Source organism: Myotis yumanensis, unplaced genomic scaffold (assembly GCF_028538775.1).
Source record: "Myotis yumanensis isolate MYYU_CA2020_CCGP unplaced genomic scaffold, mMyoYum1.0.hap1 SCAF_2, whole genome shotgun sequence".
Lineage (NCBI taxonomy): Eukaryota > Metazoa > Chordata > Mammalia > Chiroptera > Vespertilionidae > Myotis > Myotis yumanensis.
This window is the reverse complement of record NW_027223753.1, coordinates 136,483,029-136,501,872: the sequence shown is the minus strand read 5'-3', so window position 1 is coordinate 136,501,872 and position 18,844 is coordinate 136,483,029. Positions and strand designations below refer to the sequence as shown.

At 39.1% G+C, this 18,844-nt stretch overlaps 1 protein-coding gene across 4 annotated transcripts in view; it reads right to left on the bottom strand.

Moving 5' to 3' along the window:
* Window positions 1-18,844, bottom strand: part of EPHA6 (EPH receptor A6) — a 945,921-nt gene that overhangs the window by 28,857 nt on the left and 898,220 nt on the right. For all 4 annotated transcript variants that reach the window (XM_070406043.1, XM_070406044.1, XM_070406045.1 and 1 more), the window contains one exon: window positions 18,380-18,529. In XM_070406043.1, the coding sequence (XP_070262144.1) occupies window positions 18,380-18,529 (150 nt within the window). The remainder of the gene's footprint in view (window positions 1-18,379; window positions 18,530-18,844) is intronic.

Genomic DNA, 18,844 nt, shown 5'->3' with positions numbered 1-18,844 from the left:
CCTCTAATAACTTCTAAGATCATTTCATCTTCGGAATGTTATCAATGGCTAGCTTAAGGCCTCAGAGCAACAGGGGCATTCAGCCCCAGCTTTCTCTGGGCCAGCGCTCTCCAATAGCACTTTCTGTGATGATGAAATATTCTCTGTCCAGTATGCTAGCAATTGGTCACGTGTGGCCAAGGGGCGTTAGAGATGTGGCTAGTAGGACTTAGGAACTGAATTTTTAGTTTTAGTTTGCACTAATTAAAATTTAAAAAGGCACATGTGGCTAGTGGCTACTCTATGGGGCAGCACAGCTCTAGAGAAAGAACTCTCTTTACAGTGGTTCTCAACCTTCCTAATGCCGCGACCCTTTAATACAGTTCCCCATGTTGTGGTGACCCCCAATTTCATTGTTACAAATTGAACATAATTAAAGCATAGTGATTAATCACAAAAACAATATGTAATTATATGTGTTTTCCGATGGTCTTAGGCGACCCCTGTGAAAGGGTCGTTCGACCGCCAAAGGGGTCGCAACCCACAGGTTGAGAACCGCTGCTTTATAAGAAGCCAAAGTTAAAAAAAAAAAAAAAGAAACCGAAGTTAAGAGCAACAAGTGGATGATGAGGTTTTATTTTTATTTTTTGTAATATAATCAGTAGATAAGGCAAGATATTGATTATATGGCCCACTTGGGAATTTCTTAACAATGTGTTAAAATTAACCCAGAATTTATGTAACTAATTTTTTAATGAAGCATTCATAGGTATTCATATGAGCCTTTCTTCTTATATCATCTCTTGGAGAAAGGCAAAGAAAAAGGGTATATTTTCCTCATTTTTGGGGTGGGAAAACTGAGGGAAAGACAAATATTTAAAGACAAACACAATTCAACCTCACCCCTGCTCTCTCTTGACAACAAAAATATAAAAGTGCAAATGTTAATATTGCTAACAGAATACCCTTTATTGTAATGCCATCTGCACACGTTCTGTAATTAAAAAAAAACACCCACATCTTATTTTAATTTCTTTTAAAATTGACACTACTTGACATGACTCTACAATACCTGTAATTTATGCTAGAGGCAGCTTGTAAAAAGGAGCAGTAAAATGCCTTCAGGAACCTCTGAACTGCTCAGCTGTAGTTTTGTTTTGTTTTTTATAATAGGGAATTTCTCATAATCCCATCAGTGTCTTTGTGACCAGTCAGGATACCAGCAATTTTCTATTCATTTTACATTCCATTATTGAACAGGATTTTTTCTTACCTGCTTTCTGAGTACTTTTGCTACCACCTAGGCTTGGGTTTTAAGACATTTTCAACACACTTTAGTACAACAGGATGTGTGTAAAAATGCTTGTAATACCTCAAAACTACTGTGGACAGTTTTGAAAAGTAATAAGAAAAATGGGATAGAATTCCACTATAGAAAGCCTTAAAGATCCCACTCCAAGAGAGCTCTCTAGTCAATTTGCCACAGTTACCTAATCACAAGCGCTTAGAATAAAGTAGATGACAACTGAGGTTATATTCTGAGAAAAAAAAATTAGCTGCCTTTACTGAGTATCTATCATGTGCTAGGCGCTTTGCATATTTTCCTTCATTTACTGCTTAAAATAACTCAGCGTGGTAGATTATTATCCCCATTCTTAAAGTTTCGATGTAGAGTGGTTAGAAAAATTGCCTGAATCCACACAGTATAGGTGGCAGATATGAAATCTGAACATAGTTCCTTTTAGCTTCCAAACATTTCCTCTGGCTATTCTGCAGAAATGCTTTTCAGTTTTCCTGATATAACATTTTCCTCCGCAATTTTACATTAATTTACACAATTTTAGGGGTGATTGCCATGCTGTCTTTTGTCATAGCATCTGCTAATTAGACTTCAGTGTTTTTATTTGGATCTTAAGTTTAATTTTCTGGGTAAATAAAAAATTTATTTCATAGTTTGCAAACTAATCTCTGGCTGAACAGAGTCATTTCTGAATGCTCTGAGTCTTGCACACATTTCTATTATTGCATACATTACATTGTATTGTAATTTTTCATCTGCCTTTGTTTCAAAGCTATATATACTTGAAAACAGAGATTATTTCTCTATATTTTGCATTTTCATCATTTAGTACAGTGCCTGATACATTAATAAATGTTATTGACTTAACAAAAGTTATTAGAAGACATTTTTTGCATTTGTCTTGACAGAGGAGCAGATTCTCAGAAAACCTGGAGGCTCAAGGTACCCAAGATGGATTCACAGCACAAGCATGATAGCAACTGAATTCCTCTATGAAGGAAATATTAAAATAATGGTGCCTCAAGCAGCATTGTCCAAAATGATCTCATGCCTCACTCTGGTTTGCCTGGAGAATGAGCCAGATGAGACTGGGGCTCTCTTTGCTCCCTGAGAGCAAGAATGGACCCAAACTCAGCCTCCTGTAATCCCAGTGGCTTTTTTTCTCCTGTCCAAGGGGTTACCATCTCCCAAGGGCCCCAAAGTCCTTGGCTGCTGGGGACCTGACTTTCCCAGACAATGGTAAACAATTGACACCCAAATCTAGACTTGTTGGTGCTAAGCCAGCCATTTATTCTCTTTTTATTGACAAAGTTGCTCATGCTTGTCCTGTAAGAAGAGAGAGTGACAAGAGAGTGTACTCTCCTGAAACCTTTACCCATAATGTGTTCAATGTGTGTCTGGTCCCAGTATGCCTTCCCATGGGGACAGTGAAGAGATTTGGGGACTCACGACTATTTTTCTTGCTGCCTCTGTTTTTTAAGTTTCCTCAGTTTTTTAAATTGTAAAATTTGTCTTGAGCCCTGGTTCATGAATGTTAAGCATTAAGGGTTCCACCTTATAGGAGAATAGAAATAACAACAATAGTGACAGTGACAATAATAGTAAGAGCTAGTAACAGAGCTCTTGGGGACTTCCAGGCGCCAGTTCGAAATGATTTGCATGTATCAACTCCTTGAATCCTCACAATAGCCCTATGAGGAAGGTACTGTTGTTATTCCCATTTTATAGACCAGGAACTTTAACATTGAGAGGTTTAATTTGCCCAAGATCACACACCTAAAAATTCCGGTTTCGAAGGTAGCCAGAGAAAAGACTCAAGCAATATGATTCACAAAAATGGTTAAAAGATGCATATTTCTAATGAATTTTTAATTTATTCAGATATATCAGTCACTTAAATGTGCTATTGAGCATATTATGCATAAAGGTATAATGCAACGAGTAAAAAATATATCTTACTTTAGGAGATGTATGATCTAGTGAAGGAAACTGAGGAGTGAGACTGTGTTAAGTACCATGTAGGTCAGGGAGCTATGAGAGCCTGTGAGGGAACACCTGGAACAACCTTGGGATGGCTTCTCAGAGAAGGTGAGCTGAATCTTAAACAATATAGAGGGTGTCCCCTCAAAATGTATACACACTGTAACAGCTGATAGCTCAGTTTTGAAAGTGAAATGTATTTCAATAAACACTGCCTTTATAATTATTCAAAGTGTGTATACATTTCTTTGGGACACCCTATATATAAAAGGTAGCACAATCAACTAGATGGGAAGAGAGGCGATTTAACCTTATCAGGGAATGAAAGTAGATTCATTGGCTAGACAGAGTCTTCAAAGAAAGAATGGTGATATTTGAGGCTGGAAGATTAAGTAAAAATTATATTTCTTGAGATTACAAATTATTTTGCATGTTATAAACAAACATTTTGCAAAGTGGAAAAGGAATTTAGCAAGTAAATGACATTAGAGTTGCCTTTTGGAAGTTCACTCTCTTGCAGTGTGGAGAATGCACAGAGGGGAGGCCAGCAGGAGGCCAGTGGGAGGTTTGCAGGGATCCTGGAGAGATCAGAATGGCCTTGATGGAGACTGTGTGTTTTAAGAGACACGGACTGATTTGGCAGGAATACAGGAGTGAGTGAGATTAGATGTGGCAGTAGAGGAAGAAGATAAGAATAATTTCTAAGTTTTGGCCTTGGTCAACTGGCAAAGATAGAGGACACAGGAGGAGAAGCGATTTTGGGGCTAGAGTGATGATGCATTTAATTTTCTATGAGCTTTCTGATTTCAGATTCAAGTAACATATATTACTTTGAGAGATTATTATGTGCTCAGTTCTGGGCCAGGTGTTAAACATAAGTTAATTTATAAAGTCTCAAAATACCTTAGTATTGTTTATGTACACATTATAGGTAAGAAAACTGAAGCGCAAACTGATGAACAGATTGGATTATGTAGCTGGTAATTCCTTGAAGACCAGACTAGAATTACCATCTCTGTAGCCTCTGAATCATGGCAGTGGTAGAGACAATCTGTTTAAGTCTTGAGCCACATTCCTGACTCATTCCCCTGGAATTAGATCTTAAGCCCTCTCTTACCTGCATGCTCCCGCTCTCACCGATCTGCTTATGACTTCCATTGCTGAAGCTCTAGTTCAGCTTCCTCTGTGGATTTCTCTGTCAATCATCTATAGGACATACCACTTCATAAAGTTGTCATATGCATGCCTTAGATTAATTTTGTTCAAAACTAACCCTGTTCCTCCTTTGGGATTTCTGTCCTTTGCAAAGGGTACCACGCTTCCTCTTAGTGAAATCAGGGTAAAATATGAAAATGACTACAGTGATAATTTCTGGCCTCTGCCTTCTCCCTGATTCTCAAAATTCACTTATGCTGATTCTACTACTCTCATATACTGTAAATCTGCTCCATTTTTAAGCTCCTCTCCAAACGACTTATCATTTTGATCACTGCAATAGCCTTACCCTCCTAACTCATCTTTTTTTTTTGTTTGTTTTGTTAATCCTCACTCAAGGATATTTTTCCTTTTTTTTTTTTTGGGAGAGTGAAAGAGAGAGGGAAAGACAGAGAGAAACATCAATGTTAGAGAAACACATTGATTGTTTGCCTCCTGCACAAGCAACGCTCTATCCACTAAGCCAAACCGGCTAGAGCCTAACTCGTCTTCGTTTCTCCTTTTCCTCCTCCAATCATCTCCTAAGGTACACTCAAAGCAATCCTTCTGAAGAACTGTGATTGTGTCTTCCCATGTCTGAAATTCTGCAGGGGCTCACCATGATTCTGGCTCTCAGTCTTCACCCTGACCGGGTCCCATTTCCCCCTTGGCCTTGGCACCACAAAACACTTGCAGTTCCTCAGCTGGGTGAGCGGAGTGCCCCCCACACAGCAACTGTTCCTTTTTCCACCTGTTCCCATCATGTAGGTCATAAGACGATGCCATGTCAAGTCAAAGACTAGGGCTCCAGTTGCCATATATGTGATTTACAAAAACTGTATTTTAGGGGCAGCTTCAGAAAACCTTAGTACTTATCTTTGTAAACATTTCTTTTGTGAGAAGTTTTATTTTATAGGTATTTTCTGATTGCTTAATTAAGGACTGACAGGGAGCCGGGAGCATATGGGTGCTTTGTCTAAAAGATTAATTGAGTTTTGTCGTTTCAGTATATGAAGGGTTGATAATTAACTAGAGAGAATTTTTTAACAGTTTGGTTTTATGACAGTTGTAGGCTGTCGTCTTTTGGAGAAGAGTTAAACAAGGTTATACCCTTATTTAAAAATGTAAGGAGAAAATTAAAGTAAAGTGAAAAAATATGAAAATGACTGCAGTGATCATTTCCATGCAGGAATTAGATTAGGAAAAGGAATTAGATTCTGTCAGAAGTTATTATCTAAAACCTGGCTGGTTATTCTAAAGAGATTGGACTGGTTCCTTGTCACTGACACTGCAATTTTTAGCAGCCCAGAATCAACATAAGGCTCAGGTGGGGCACAGGGCAGACTGTTCTGCTCTTGCTGAATCCAATGAGTTTTCCAACTGTCCTGACAGTTTCTGAGTTAAACAGGCAATGTGCACCTTCTATTAAACCAGGCAAACTAGGAGTAGACAGCCAGCAGGAAGACACTGAAACTTCCTTGAACAGGGACTGCTTGGGCTGTGCAGGGAATCGCTTTTTTTTTTTTTTTTAAATAAGACTGTTAACTATCTCCAAAAGAGCAGTACATTAAATTTAGCTATTTGTACTTCCTTTTAAAAGAAACTCTCTCAAAATTTTAGCAAGGACTAAAATGTACATTAGGAAATGCAATGGGAAATATTTTTATTTTCTTTCTAAATACTTATCATGGCTTTGTGGAAAACCTATAATTTCAGGCAGAAGGGGGATGGTAAAGCAGAGGGTCCCAGTGTATACTTACTTTTTGTGATAACAATTACTTGTACAAATAGAATATTAGATTTATAATACAGTGATACTAAAAGCACTGGTAATGTATTTTCCTTATGTACAATATAAAGATTGCATCTACATGGGCAAAAAAAGGAAAGAAAGTTTAGAAGTGGTTATAAGTAAATAACATTTATAATTTTATACCTATTTTCTTATTCAATGTTTTTCAACATATATAATTTATAGTTCAGTGAAAAGCAATCAAGACACAAGAGAAATTTAAGTGTACATTAAGAAAAAGGGGGGATAGGAGACCACCAAGATGGCAGCATAGGTAAACACCAGAGACTGCTGCCGCAAACAACCACTTCAAAAATACAACTAAAAGACGAAACGGACATTACCCAGAACCACAGGAAGGCTGGCTGAGGAGAGACTCTTCAACTAGAAGGAAAGACAACAGCATTCAGAGGCTCAGAGGAGGCGCAGTGTGGAAAATTTAAAGGTACGGAGGTGCGCGCGCAAAGCGGGCTGGTGGCTGAGGGCGCAGTTGTCATTTTCAATCAGGAGGGAGTCTCAGACTCTGAGCTCCAGATCCGGGCGAGTCTCTAGGGACTCAGACTCAAACGGGAGAAGCGGGATTGTCTGGCATCAGTTGAAACGTGAGGGCAGCTTTCTCTCTGAGGTTTGCAGCCGTTGGTGGGGTTCTGAGAAGCAGAACCTCTGGGAACGGGATTGAGATCAGCCATAACTGCTCCCTCCGCCCGCCCTGTTGATCCCGTGTGACCCGCCCCGCCCAAGCCCTGCGCAGAGCCATTTGCCGGATCGCCTCAGGCAAAGGCTAGATTAGCACCTCTCCAGAGGACAGAACTTTTCCCGTGGCAGACACAGCTGATTCTCACAGCCAGTCAGCCTGGTGGTCAAATCCTTCTAGTATTAACTACAACAATCAAGGCTTACCTAGAACAAGACTGCGCACAGAGACCACAAGGGGGTGCACCAAGAAAGCATAAAAAATGCGGAGACAAAAAAACATGACAGAAATGGAGGATATAGAGCTAAAAAATGCAATTTTGAGGGCTTGCAATAAACTTGAGGAGAGCCTCACGAAAACTAATGAGACCCTCGATGCTATGATAAAGAAACTATAAATTAAGCATACACGGACTGAAATAATGAATATTATACCCAATAGCAGACCAGAGGAGCACAAGAATCAAGCCAAAGATTTGAAATGTGAAGAAGCAAAAAACACCCAACCGGAATAGCAAAATGAAAAAAGAATCCGATAGTGTAAGGAGCCTCTGGGACAGCTTCAAGCGCACTAATATCAGAATTATAGGAGTGCCAGAAGATGAGAGACAGCAAGATATTGAAAACCTATTTGAAGAAATAATGGCAGAAAACTTCCCCTACCTGTTGAAAGAAATAGACTTCCAAATCCAGGAAGTGCATAGAACCCCAAACAAAAGGAATCCAAAGAGGACCACACCAAGACACATCATAATTAAAATGCCAAGAGCAAAAGCAGCAAGAGAAAGAGACTCAATTACCTACAAGGGAATACCCATATGACTGTCAGCTGATTTCTCAACAGAAACTTTGCAGGCCAGAAGGGAGTGGCAAGAAATATTCAAAGTGATGAATACCAAGAATCTACAACCAAGATTACTTTATCCAGCAAAGCTATCATTCAGAATTGAAGGTCAGATAAAGAGCTTCACAGATAAGGAAAAGCTAAAGGAGTTCATCACCACTAAACCAGTATTATACGAAATGCTGAAAGGTATCCTTTAAGAAGAGGAAGAAGAAAAAGGTAAAGATACAAATTGTGAACAACAAACGTGCATCTATCAACAAGTGAATCTAAGAATCAAATGAATAAATAATCTGATGTACAGAATGAACTGGTGATTATAATGAATCAGGGACATAGAAAGGGAATGGACTAACTATTCTTGGGGGGGGAAGGGGAATGGGAGGTTCGGGAAGAGACTGGACAAAAATCGTGCACCTATGGATGAGGACAGTGGGTGGGGAGTGAGGGCGGAGGGTGGGGCGGGAACTGGAAGGAGGGGAGTTATGGGGGGGGGGAGGAAAGAGGAACAAATGTAATCTGAACAATAAAGATTTAATAAGAAAAAAAATAAAAGAAAAAGGAGGATAGCCCAGCTGATGTGGCTCAGTGGTTGAGCGTCGACCCATGAACCAGGAGGTCATGGTTTGATTCCTGGCCAGGGTTGCAGGCTCAATCCCCAATAGGAGACATGCAGGAGGCAGACGATTGATGATTCCCTCTCATCATTGATATTTCTATCTCTCTTCCCCTCTCCTTTCCTCTATCTGAAATAAATAAAAACATATTTTTAAAAAGGGAGGAGAATAGAGTAGGTTTCTATGTAAGATATAGACAGAACACACTTTTTCGAGGCTAATTTGTAATTTATAAATAATTATAGCATGGAAACTGAAGATTTCCTTTTTAACTTTAAGATAAAGACTTTCTTGAGGCCCTGGACAGGTACTCAGGTGGTTAGAACATTGTCCTAATGCCAAGGTTGTGGGTTAGATTTTAGGTCAAGGAATATAAAAGAATCAACCAATGAATGTATAAATGGATAGAACAACAAATCAATTTTTTTCTCTCTCCCTTTATCTCTCTCTCTCTTTCTCTAAAAATCAATAAGTAAAAAAGCAAGCAAAAGAAAAAAAGACTTTTTAAAAATTTCTACACCTAAGACAGTTCTCAAACCTCATTTCTTTTTTTAAAATTTCTTTATTGATTAAGGTATTACATATGTGTCCTTATCCCCCTGTTGACCACCCTCCACCCCACCCCCGCTCATGCCCTCACCCCCGTTGTCTGTGTCCATTGGTTAGGCTTATATGCATACATACAAGTCTTTTGGTTGATCTCTCCCCCTTACCCCCACCCTCCCCTATCAAACCGCATTTCTGAAGTCGCAACAGAATGTCAAGAACCTATATAAAATGGAGAGTGCTTGTTCTTGGTTGGTTACCAACTTTCAGATTGTTGAATGAGTGGACAAAATAGGGAATAACATGAAGTGTAGGACTCTCATAGGTTAAAAGATTATTGATGACATGATTTATCATTTGGAAAATCTTTATCCCTAACAGCTAAAGTCATACTTCTTGAGACTGAGAAAACTAACACCTGTCTATGCTTCAGTGTGTAAGGAACAGGATGAGCATTAGTGAAGGAGCCATCTAAATTACATCAAAATCCTAAACTGTCACTAACAAGCTCTGTCTCCTCCTTAGTAAAGAAAAGAGAACTGGATTCAGTGCTTGCAATAGTACATTTCAGCTTAAAAAGTTATGCTTCTATAGCAGCCGTGGGCAAACTACGGCCCGCGGGCCGGATCCGGCCCGTTTGAAATGAATAAAACTAAAAAAAAAAAAGACCGTACCCTTTTATGTAATGATGTTTACTTTGAATTTATATTAGTTCACACAAACACTCCATCCATGCTTTTGTTCCGGCCCTCTGGTCCAGTTTAAGAACCCATTGTGGCCCTCGAGTCAAAAAGTTTGCCCACCCCTGTTCTAGAGTCATTTAAACTGGAAGCTTCATCTGTAGGACTTCTGGCAGCATCTCTGGATCTCCAGGTTCTATAACCTTCGTGTCTACATTGGGCCTCCTTTGAAAGGACTGGTTCCCACAGAGCTCCAAGTGCAGGGAGACAAATATCCTGACAGGGCCAGAGTATCTCCTGGTAAACCAAGACTAGGAAGATTTGGGGAACCATGATATTCCTTACCACGCCAGTTCCTCTCTAATAAATTATACTTTTTCTTGAAAATATAAAGACACATTCCAAATCTATCTATTTAAAAGCATTTTTTTTTTCTTTAAGAAGACAATGTTCTTAAAACTCAGGGCCATTTTCTCAAGTGCTCTCTGGGTATAAACCAAGTATTTCTTTACTGGTGCATCATTTTGATTTTAGAAAAACACCTTTAATACATTTCCCAAACCCACTAAAAATATCTAAAAGCTATGCAAAAATAATTTATGAGTACAAAGAAAAAGGGGATTTAAAAATGCCATCTTTGTTCCAAAGAGAACAAAAGACAATAAAAATTAAAATGGTCAAAAGAGAACAAAAGATGGAATAACAATTATAACAGCAAAAGATTGTGAGTGTATTTTTCCCCAAACAGATACTGAAGGCATAATTAATTTTTTTTAATAAAAACATTGCTGGTATGTATACATTTTCCAGCTTTGTGGTCATTTAATATAAAAAATTCCCTTGGAAATTACACTGTGGTAATAGCATATTGGTTATTGGTTTCCTCTACTTGGAACTTTACTGTTTGAATTATTTACAGTGGTGACTGATCGCATCTCACAATATCCCCTATTACTCTTGCCTCGGTAGTAGACATGCATCATGCTAATGTAACTGGTATATATTTAATTAAAAGGCTGCTACTGCCTATGTACCAATAGTAGGGATTATTGAAAAACAGGGGAGAAGAAGGCCATTTTGAAAATTGCTTTGGTAGAATGCATATTAAATATATGCAAAAATTCCCTCTGTAATATGGAAGTTGAAATAATGGGGACAGGCCTTTAGCAACTTTCTGTATCTTACACAGATCATGAAATAAGGACCATCCTATATAATAAAAGCATAATATGCAAATCAACTGAACAGCAGAATGACCAGTCGCTATGACGTGCACTGACCACCAGGGGGTAGATGCTCAACGCAGGAGCTCCCACAGGGGGAGCACCGCTCAGCCAGAAGCCGGGCTCATGGCTGGCGAGCTCACCGGTGGTGGCAGGAGCCTCTTCTGCCTCCACTGCAGGCAGACAGTAAGAGTGAGGGGTCCTGGACTGTGAGAGGGCACAGGCCGGGCTGAATGACATGAATCTCATGCACAGGGCCTCTAGTTACTTAATAAAGTAGAGTTAGGATATCTAATCAGAGACAAGAACTGGAAATGACTGGACCCTGTGTCATAAAATTAGACTGCATTTCTAGGTAAGTAGATTCTGCAACTCCTCCATTCTTGGCTGAAGTAGTGACCCATAACTGAGAAAGGTTATAGAATTATTAGGACAAACAGATATGGTGAAAGGTTATTTTCTTCCTTCTTAAATTTTGAAAAAAAGAATCCATTCATTTAAGATCAAAAGTTTACTTCCAACCATATCACCTACCAAAAAAAAAAGTCCTAAAGATAAACTTTAATTTTTTTCCTCAATTAAGTTCTGAAAGCAAATTAAAGCAAAACATTTTATAAAAGCTTTTGAAAAGTAAGGAGAAATAAAAACACAAAAATATTGAGGCAGCATTATGTTTCCTAGCAAACCTCAAATGAATGTTCCCTGATAGTGGTTATCTTTTTGGGAAAAGGGACGAGCTTAGTAGCATATGCTTAAATGATACCATACCCTGGAGGCATTTGCGTTTCAAATTGCTTCAAGGAGAATGTTTTTTATTTTTTTAAACATCATCACAGCAGGGAAAAACAAAACAAAACAAAACCCAAGACTTCAGTCTTGCGTTAGATCATTAGTTCGAGGCAAGTCACCTCTCATTATGTGGTGCTAGTTTTTCCCCTACATATGAGCTCTGTGGGGATTTGGTTATTTAATGTTGCCTGCTGTTCATGTTTTGCTTGCATTTTCTTCTGTTAAGTACTTTACACAGTGTAAGTGCTGGAAGATCTGCAGTGGCCTTGGTGTCCTCTTTGGAGCTTGTGTAGCTGCTAGCATTAAAATGTACTCCCATACGTAGTAAACAGCAATTATTTTGAACTTGGATGAAAATAACAAAATATTCCCCTGCAATACCTTAAAAAGAAAAAAATGCTGGGAAACAGCAAGAAGTTGTATATCTTCAGTGTGCCTGTGACATATTTCTGTAATAGGCTAAATATGTTGATCATTAGAATCTGATTTTAAGCTACCGCCTTAATTATTTTTAAGATATTCAATATATGTGGTACATTCTATAAAATTTTAACATCAAGACACAAAATACTGCAAAAAAGATTTATAGTTCCAAAACTATAGTGAGTCAATCCACATTCTTTTGCAAATAGGAAACAATGAAACCAGAGTGGCACACAGAAGTAAAGATGCTTTGATCTCATTACGTAGAACTTCTGTGGCATGGAGAAGCCTTTGAAAACTAGACTTCTCATGCACTAGTAAGCGGGGGCATGAACTTCACTTCTATCATTAATTAGCCAGTAAGTTTGGGTAAGTTACTTAAACTTTCTAGACAGTCTCAGTTCTTTCATCTAGTAATCATATGAATAACAGTATCTATCTTAGACAATTATTTTGAAGATTAAATGAGCTAATAATCTAAAATGCTTGGCTCATAATAAGCAAGTTGTGGTGATTATCACTCGTTAAACACTGTCTATGTACAAGGTGTGCTACATACACTATCTCTAATTCTTTCAAATCCTGCAGGTGAGTGTTTTGAATCCCATTATAAACAGTATCTCAGAAAACTTAAGCCACTTGCCTAAGATTACATGGCCAGTAAATTGTGGAGCTGGGATTTGAACACAGATCTTTTTAGCCCTAAAGCAGTGGCTCTTAACTGGGAGTGATTTTTTGTACCCCATCCCCAACTGGGCAATGCCTGGGGACAATTTTGGTTGGCATGACTTGGAGGCTGCTACTGGCATCTAGCGGGTAGAGGCTGGGATGCTGCTAAACATCCTACAAATGCACAGCACAGCCCCCAACAACAAAAAATTATTCAGCCCAACACATCCATAGTTCTGAGGTTGAGAAACCCTCCTCCAAAGCTCTCGTGACCTTTCCAATACACGTTACCTCACTAGAATACAGTGACGCACAAAGCTAACAACTTGGGGCCTTTTAATACTACAATAATCAAAGTTGCTCTTGAAAACAATGTACACTGAAAATGGACAACATCATATATCTCTGGCACACTACTGCTTTCCTTTGGGGACTTTCCCCCTCACTACATGAGATTTTGGGGAAATTGCCAATCACAGTGCTGCCCCCACCTCTGAACTCACAGGCTGGTACATAAACTCAGTCATAATACCCATTTCCTGGCCTGGGGCAGGATTGGGCAGGGCCTAACAGAGCCAACCAGAATTTTCTGGTATCGGTACATACATTTTCACAGACAGAAGGTCTCATTTTGCTGAGGTTGTTGAGCTGAATGCTGAGCTCTGGAGCGTAAAGAAGAATAAAGCAAAGAAGACCTTTGCAGCAGGAGAAAATGAGGTCAACGGACCCAGAAAAGCACTAAAAATCCGCATGATTCCTGAGACGGAGCACTGCTGAACTACCTTCTTAGTCTCACACCTGGAAAAAATTTATTTTTATTTAAGTTAGCTTGGGCTGAGTCTCTGTCATTTATAATCAAAAGAACCCTGCATAATAGAGTATGCATGCTTTTTTGGCATATATTTTAAAAAATAGCAATGCTGGTTCACACACTGTTGTCTCTATTTAAAAAAGGTAGAAGGCATGAGGTCTCCGCTTGAGAAGTGTACACTCTGCTCGGTGACAGGGAAAAGACTTATAAATGCCAGAACTTCATCTCCTCATCTACATACTGGGCTCTTTGAGAGTGAGGCCTGTGTTTTCTAATTCTCCGTCTCCAACCCACATGCACACCTGGCCCAGTGACTGGAATGCATTTAATAAGAACTGCTGGATGGCTAAGCTGTTATGGTTGTGAGGCCTTCTAAGGACGAGTCCAGTGCACTCTATTTTCTCATTTCCTTTCCATACAATACCACTGACCTTTGGGAAACATTACACTATTGGCTAAAACAGATTCTACAAACTGAGAATTGTTCATAGTAATAAAATATGCCACAGTCTGCAGAAAGGAGGGACTCTTTCATCAAAGTTATCTGAAATTTCCTAACCTCATTTAAGATCATAAAACATGTTAAAATGCCATATTTAGTTAAGCCGATAGCTCAGTTAAACTCACCATACTGTAGTAAAAATATAAAATATTCAAGCAGAACATAGTTGAATTTTTATTGTTTAAAACATTACTTTATTTAAAATGAACATTGGTTGCAGAAAGTCAAACATAAAAATAAAAACAAAACAAAAAAACAAAAAACCAACAAACAAAACAAAAATAGTTCTTAGTATTTTCCTTTAGTCTTGTATCCATCTTAGGACCTAAGGGTTTGCCTCCTCCCCCACCCTTCACCACAGAAATTTTTTTTTCCTGATTTTCAGATTTTTGCTTGAAAATATTTTGGTAACCACTCAAATACCATGAAGACAGCCACCTTAACCCCTACCTGGTCCTCGAACAACAACCAAGCTCTAGGTGGAGAGAGTTTAACCTTGTGACATGGACATTGGCAATCCTGAGTGAATGAGAATGGGCTTAATGTCGGGAGTCTATTCCTGGCTGCAGTAGCTTCTTCTGGTTCCAGATATAGGCTTTGTGGCCAAATGAGGTTTAGGAGACAGAACTGCTCTCTAAATGGTCATCTTGGCTATAGTTCATCTATACACAGGGCCAGGATGGCTGGGTAAAGTCTTGAGCAAGATCCAGGAAGGAAGGGGTTGACAACAGGGTTTGGACTATTCTAGGCAAAATTTACATGGCGGTTTAAGTTGGAAACCACACATTTGGGCTTTTTCTCTCAGAGGCTGCTCTCCTAAAAAGCATATCTGTTTTGTCTGGTATCTTCACTTGTACCTGCTCTGCTCTGTGGCACTCCTATCTCATTCTTAACACCTCGACAGAGATTCAGAAATGTCCTAAATTTCTGAAAAGAACAATTTGAATCATTCCTTTGCTGAGATAAGTATGTTAACTATTTCTGCAGAGATTATAAAATAATAGTATGTAATATCCCTGTAAGAGGAATATTACAAATAATTTAACCCAGTCCTTTTACTGTATTTATTGGTTATGAAACTCAGGCACTTTGAAAAGTTAAGTGACTTTCATGGTTGACTTATGGTCTCCATAATGATGGCCCTGGTTTCTAAATCTCTGGTATAATGTACTCCAGGTGGTAAGAGATAATCCAGGGGTAGAAAAATAATAGAAGTTCTCTTTATGTTTATTTGTATTATTCTATTATAAGAATGACTATTTATGAATGTCTAATAAGAATGACTATGACTTTTAAGATTATAAAGGAATGAATTTTATGAATGCATTTTATAATATATATGATATATTTAAAACAACCTCCCAGCATTTCTTATCCTACTTTCTTGTTTTTTCCCCCCCTTGATTATCCTGTTACATACTATATCTTCTACTTATTACCAGTCTGTCTCCCTTTCCCAATAAGGTAAGCTCCATAAGGGCAAGAAGTTACTGGTCCTTCATGGGGAACTACATGGACTATAAACCAAATCACCATGAAAAAGCAGCTATTTCCTCTCCCTTCTTATTCTAGAACAGCGGTTCTCAACCTGTGGGTCACGACCCCTTTGGCGGTCGAACGACCCTTTTGCAGGGGTCACCTAAGACCATCCTGCATATCAGATATTTACATTATGATTCATAACAGTAGCAACATTACAGTTATGAAGTAGCAACGAAAATAATTTTATGGTTGGGTCACAACATGAGGAACTGTATTTAAAGGGCCAGAAGGTCGAGAACCACTGTTCTAGAAGTTTATTAGCATTGTCTTCCAAGATCACTGTTAAATCACTTACGATGCAATTCTATGGAAATCATGTCACTTCTCTATGCCTTATTTTCATAATCAAGTTGGACTTGGGTGGGACTAGATAATATATTTTTAAAAATATGTTTTTATTGATTTTTTTAAAGAGAGAGGAAGGGGTAGGGTTAGAGAGATAAAAACATTGAGAGAGAAACTTCATCAATGGGCTGCCTCCTTCACATCCCCTACTGGGGATTGAGCCTGCAACCCCAGACATGTACCTTGACCAGGAATCGAACCATGACCTCTTGGTTCCTGGGCTGACGCTCAACCACTGAGCATACCGGCTGGGTTGGACTAGATAATCTTTTTGGCCCCTTCCAGGTGTAACATTGTTTTCTGTTGTATCTCTAGTTCTTGAAGCAGAATATACTTAAATGAATAAATGATTATATTAGTACAGCAGTTCTTGTATACAATATGCAAGTAAATATGCACATGTCAGCTGTGAATGCTGAAGAATTTTTTACTGGTAAGGGTATATTTATGGTAGAGTTTGGAGCCTTAATTTTTCATGTTAAGTCTGTCAGGAAACTGATTAAAACAAGGACCAAATGGGGTGCCATTCGGTAAGATACTTGAATTGCGGGCTCTCCTGTGCAGTGAGGACTTTAACTCATCTGAAGGAGGATGTTTTATTCTGGAGATTTGCTTGAAAGGCCTATTTTAGCCGTGTGAAAGTAGAACAAGTAAGCAAGCATGATCTGGGGTTAGAGTAGAGCAGGAGCTATGGTGACTGAATCCAGGGCTTCCATTACCTTGGATAAGTAGTTAAGAATAAAAATGAGTTCCTTCTGGGACTGAAGAGGCAAGTTTTGGTATCTGAGATTCAGTTTTTAAGAAAAGCTGGAGAGATCGTTATAAGCTGCCCCAGACAACACCCAGTGGCAGGGAAAAGTAGTGAGTTCCTTCACTTAAAGTTCCCTGAAGAACAGTAGATAGACACTAGGCAAATGACCTGGATCCAAAGTCCAAGCGATGGGAGTGGAGCAGAGGTTGCTGGCTATGGGGCAGATGCCCTGCAGGGCCCAGCGAGCAGTGCCTATGACCTCAAATCTGCTGCCTAGACCTGGCATTCTCCACAGAGTCATCAGGCACCCACAGGACCGAGCAGGGCTCAGCTTTGAAAGTAGCACTCTATGGCAGGGAGAAGCAATAGCCATGGTGAGCTAGCCACAGATAAACTCTGTGGCTGAATACGTTATTATTATTTTTTAAAAATATTGTTGAAAGTATTACATAGTCCTCCTTTTCTTCCCATTAGCCTCTTCCAGCCCGCTCCCGTAACCCCCTCACACCCTCACTACCCACTGTCTGTGTCCACAGGTTATGCATATATGCATACAAGTTCACTGGTTGATCTCTTCCCACCCACCATCCCCTGCCTATCCTCTGAGGTTCAATAGTCTGTTCATGTTTCTGGGTCTATTTTTCATCACCAGTTTATTTGGTTCATTAGATTCCACATATGAGTGAGATCATGGGGTACTTATCTTTCTCTGACTGGCTTATTTCACTCAGCATAATACTCTCCAGGTCCATCCATGCTGTTGTAAAGGATAAGAGTTCTTTCTTTTTATTGCTGCGTAGTATTCCACTGTTTAAATGTACCAACTGAATAAGTTCTTACGATACTTGGACAACTTGAAGTTGGGAAGGAACAATGAGGTGTGGAGGGGTTGCTCAAGGAACTGACTATAGAAAAGGAAGGAGATGTGAGTGTGCTTAGGGATCTTCTATATCTCCATTGTCTTTGTTCTCTCCTTTGAACACTCAGAACCCCATTAGAGGCGGTTTTCCATTGCCACTGCCTCAGAAACCACTGGATACTTTGAGAAAGTAGGATATTAATATATATTTTCAGTTCTGACAGCACACTTATTTGCATTGTCTGGGTACTTGCATTTTCTGACTACTGTCTCTATCACTCTGGATAGGTCACAGAGGTCAAATGTGTGTTACCCATCCTACTCTGTATTAACCACCAAGGTAATTTTTATAGATAAAACAGAAACAAAACAGAATGTATAAAGGGTCATGTACATATCTTAAAAGAACCATACCAGGTGACATATATTGATGATACAGTGCCTGAGAACATTTAATCTTTTTCTACTAAGCAATATGTAGTCTGAGATACTTTGCTGTTTGCAGTGGCACATTCAATTGCCCGAAGGAAGAAATAAAAGATAAATATTACTCTTCCTTTTTCGTTACTTGCAGGTGTAAAGCAGAATAAACACGGTTATGCCACATTAGAATAACATGCGTGGAAGTCCGAGCTGTGGTGTGCAGATCATGTACTCACATGGCAAAGCCCATCAGCTGGGCCCTCTGACACCAAATACAGCTCAGAGAGAAAAGTTATTTAGCTTTTCAATCTCAGCCACAGGCCTAGTCTGAGTGAGGGCAAAAGGCACATTTCCCCCTCAATGCTGATGTGTTTATACTCACAAAATGGCAGCTCAACTACTACCGGTGGCACTTACATCTTGGTTAGACATCTCCCAATACGGTCTCTCTCCGTAGGACATGACCTCCCACATGACGATGCCATAGCTCCATGCATCACTAGCGGAGGAGAATTTTCTGTAGGCAATCGCTTCTGGGGCTGTCCACCTGATGGGGATTTTCCCACCCTGGAAAACACATTGGAGATTTCTCAGCTGGCTCGAAAGAATGTTAAAAACAAAACGGCATTCCAATTAAATACCTTTTGTTAGAAAGACCTAAAATAAATACTGGGTGATATAGTGTTGGCATTTAAGTAAAAATAAAAAGAAAATCAGAATAATGTTAATATCTCAGAAATAGTCTTCCTATAATAGTTATTCAGTGGAAACAGCTTTAATGGGAAATAAGTCACACTTCAGAAATATTTTATTTCACTCATTAGGAAAATTTATTTTCATTTTAGATTCACACAATTAAACTATCATGCCATTTGAAGATAG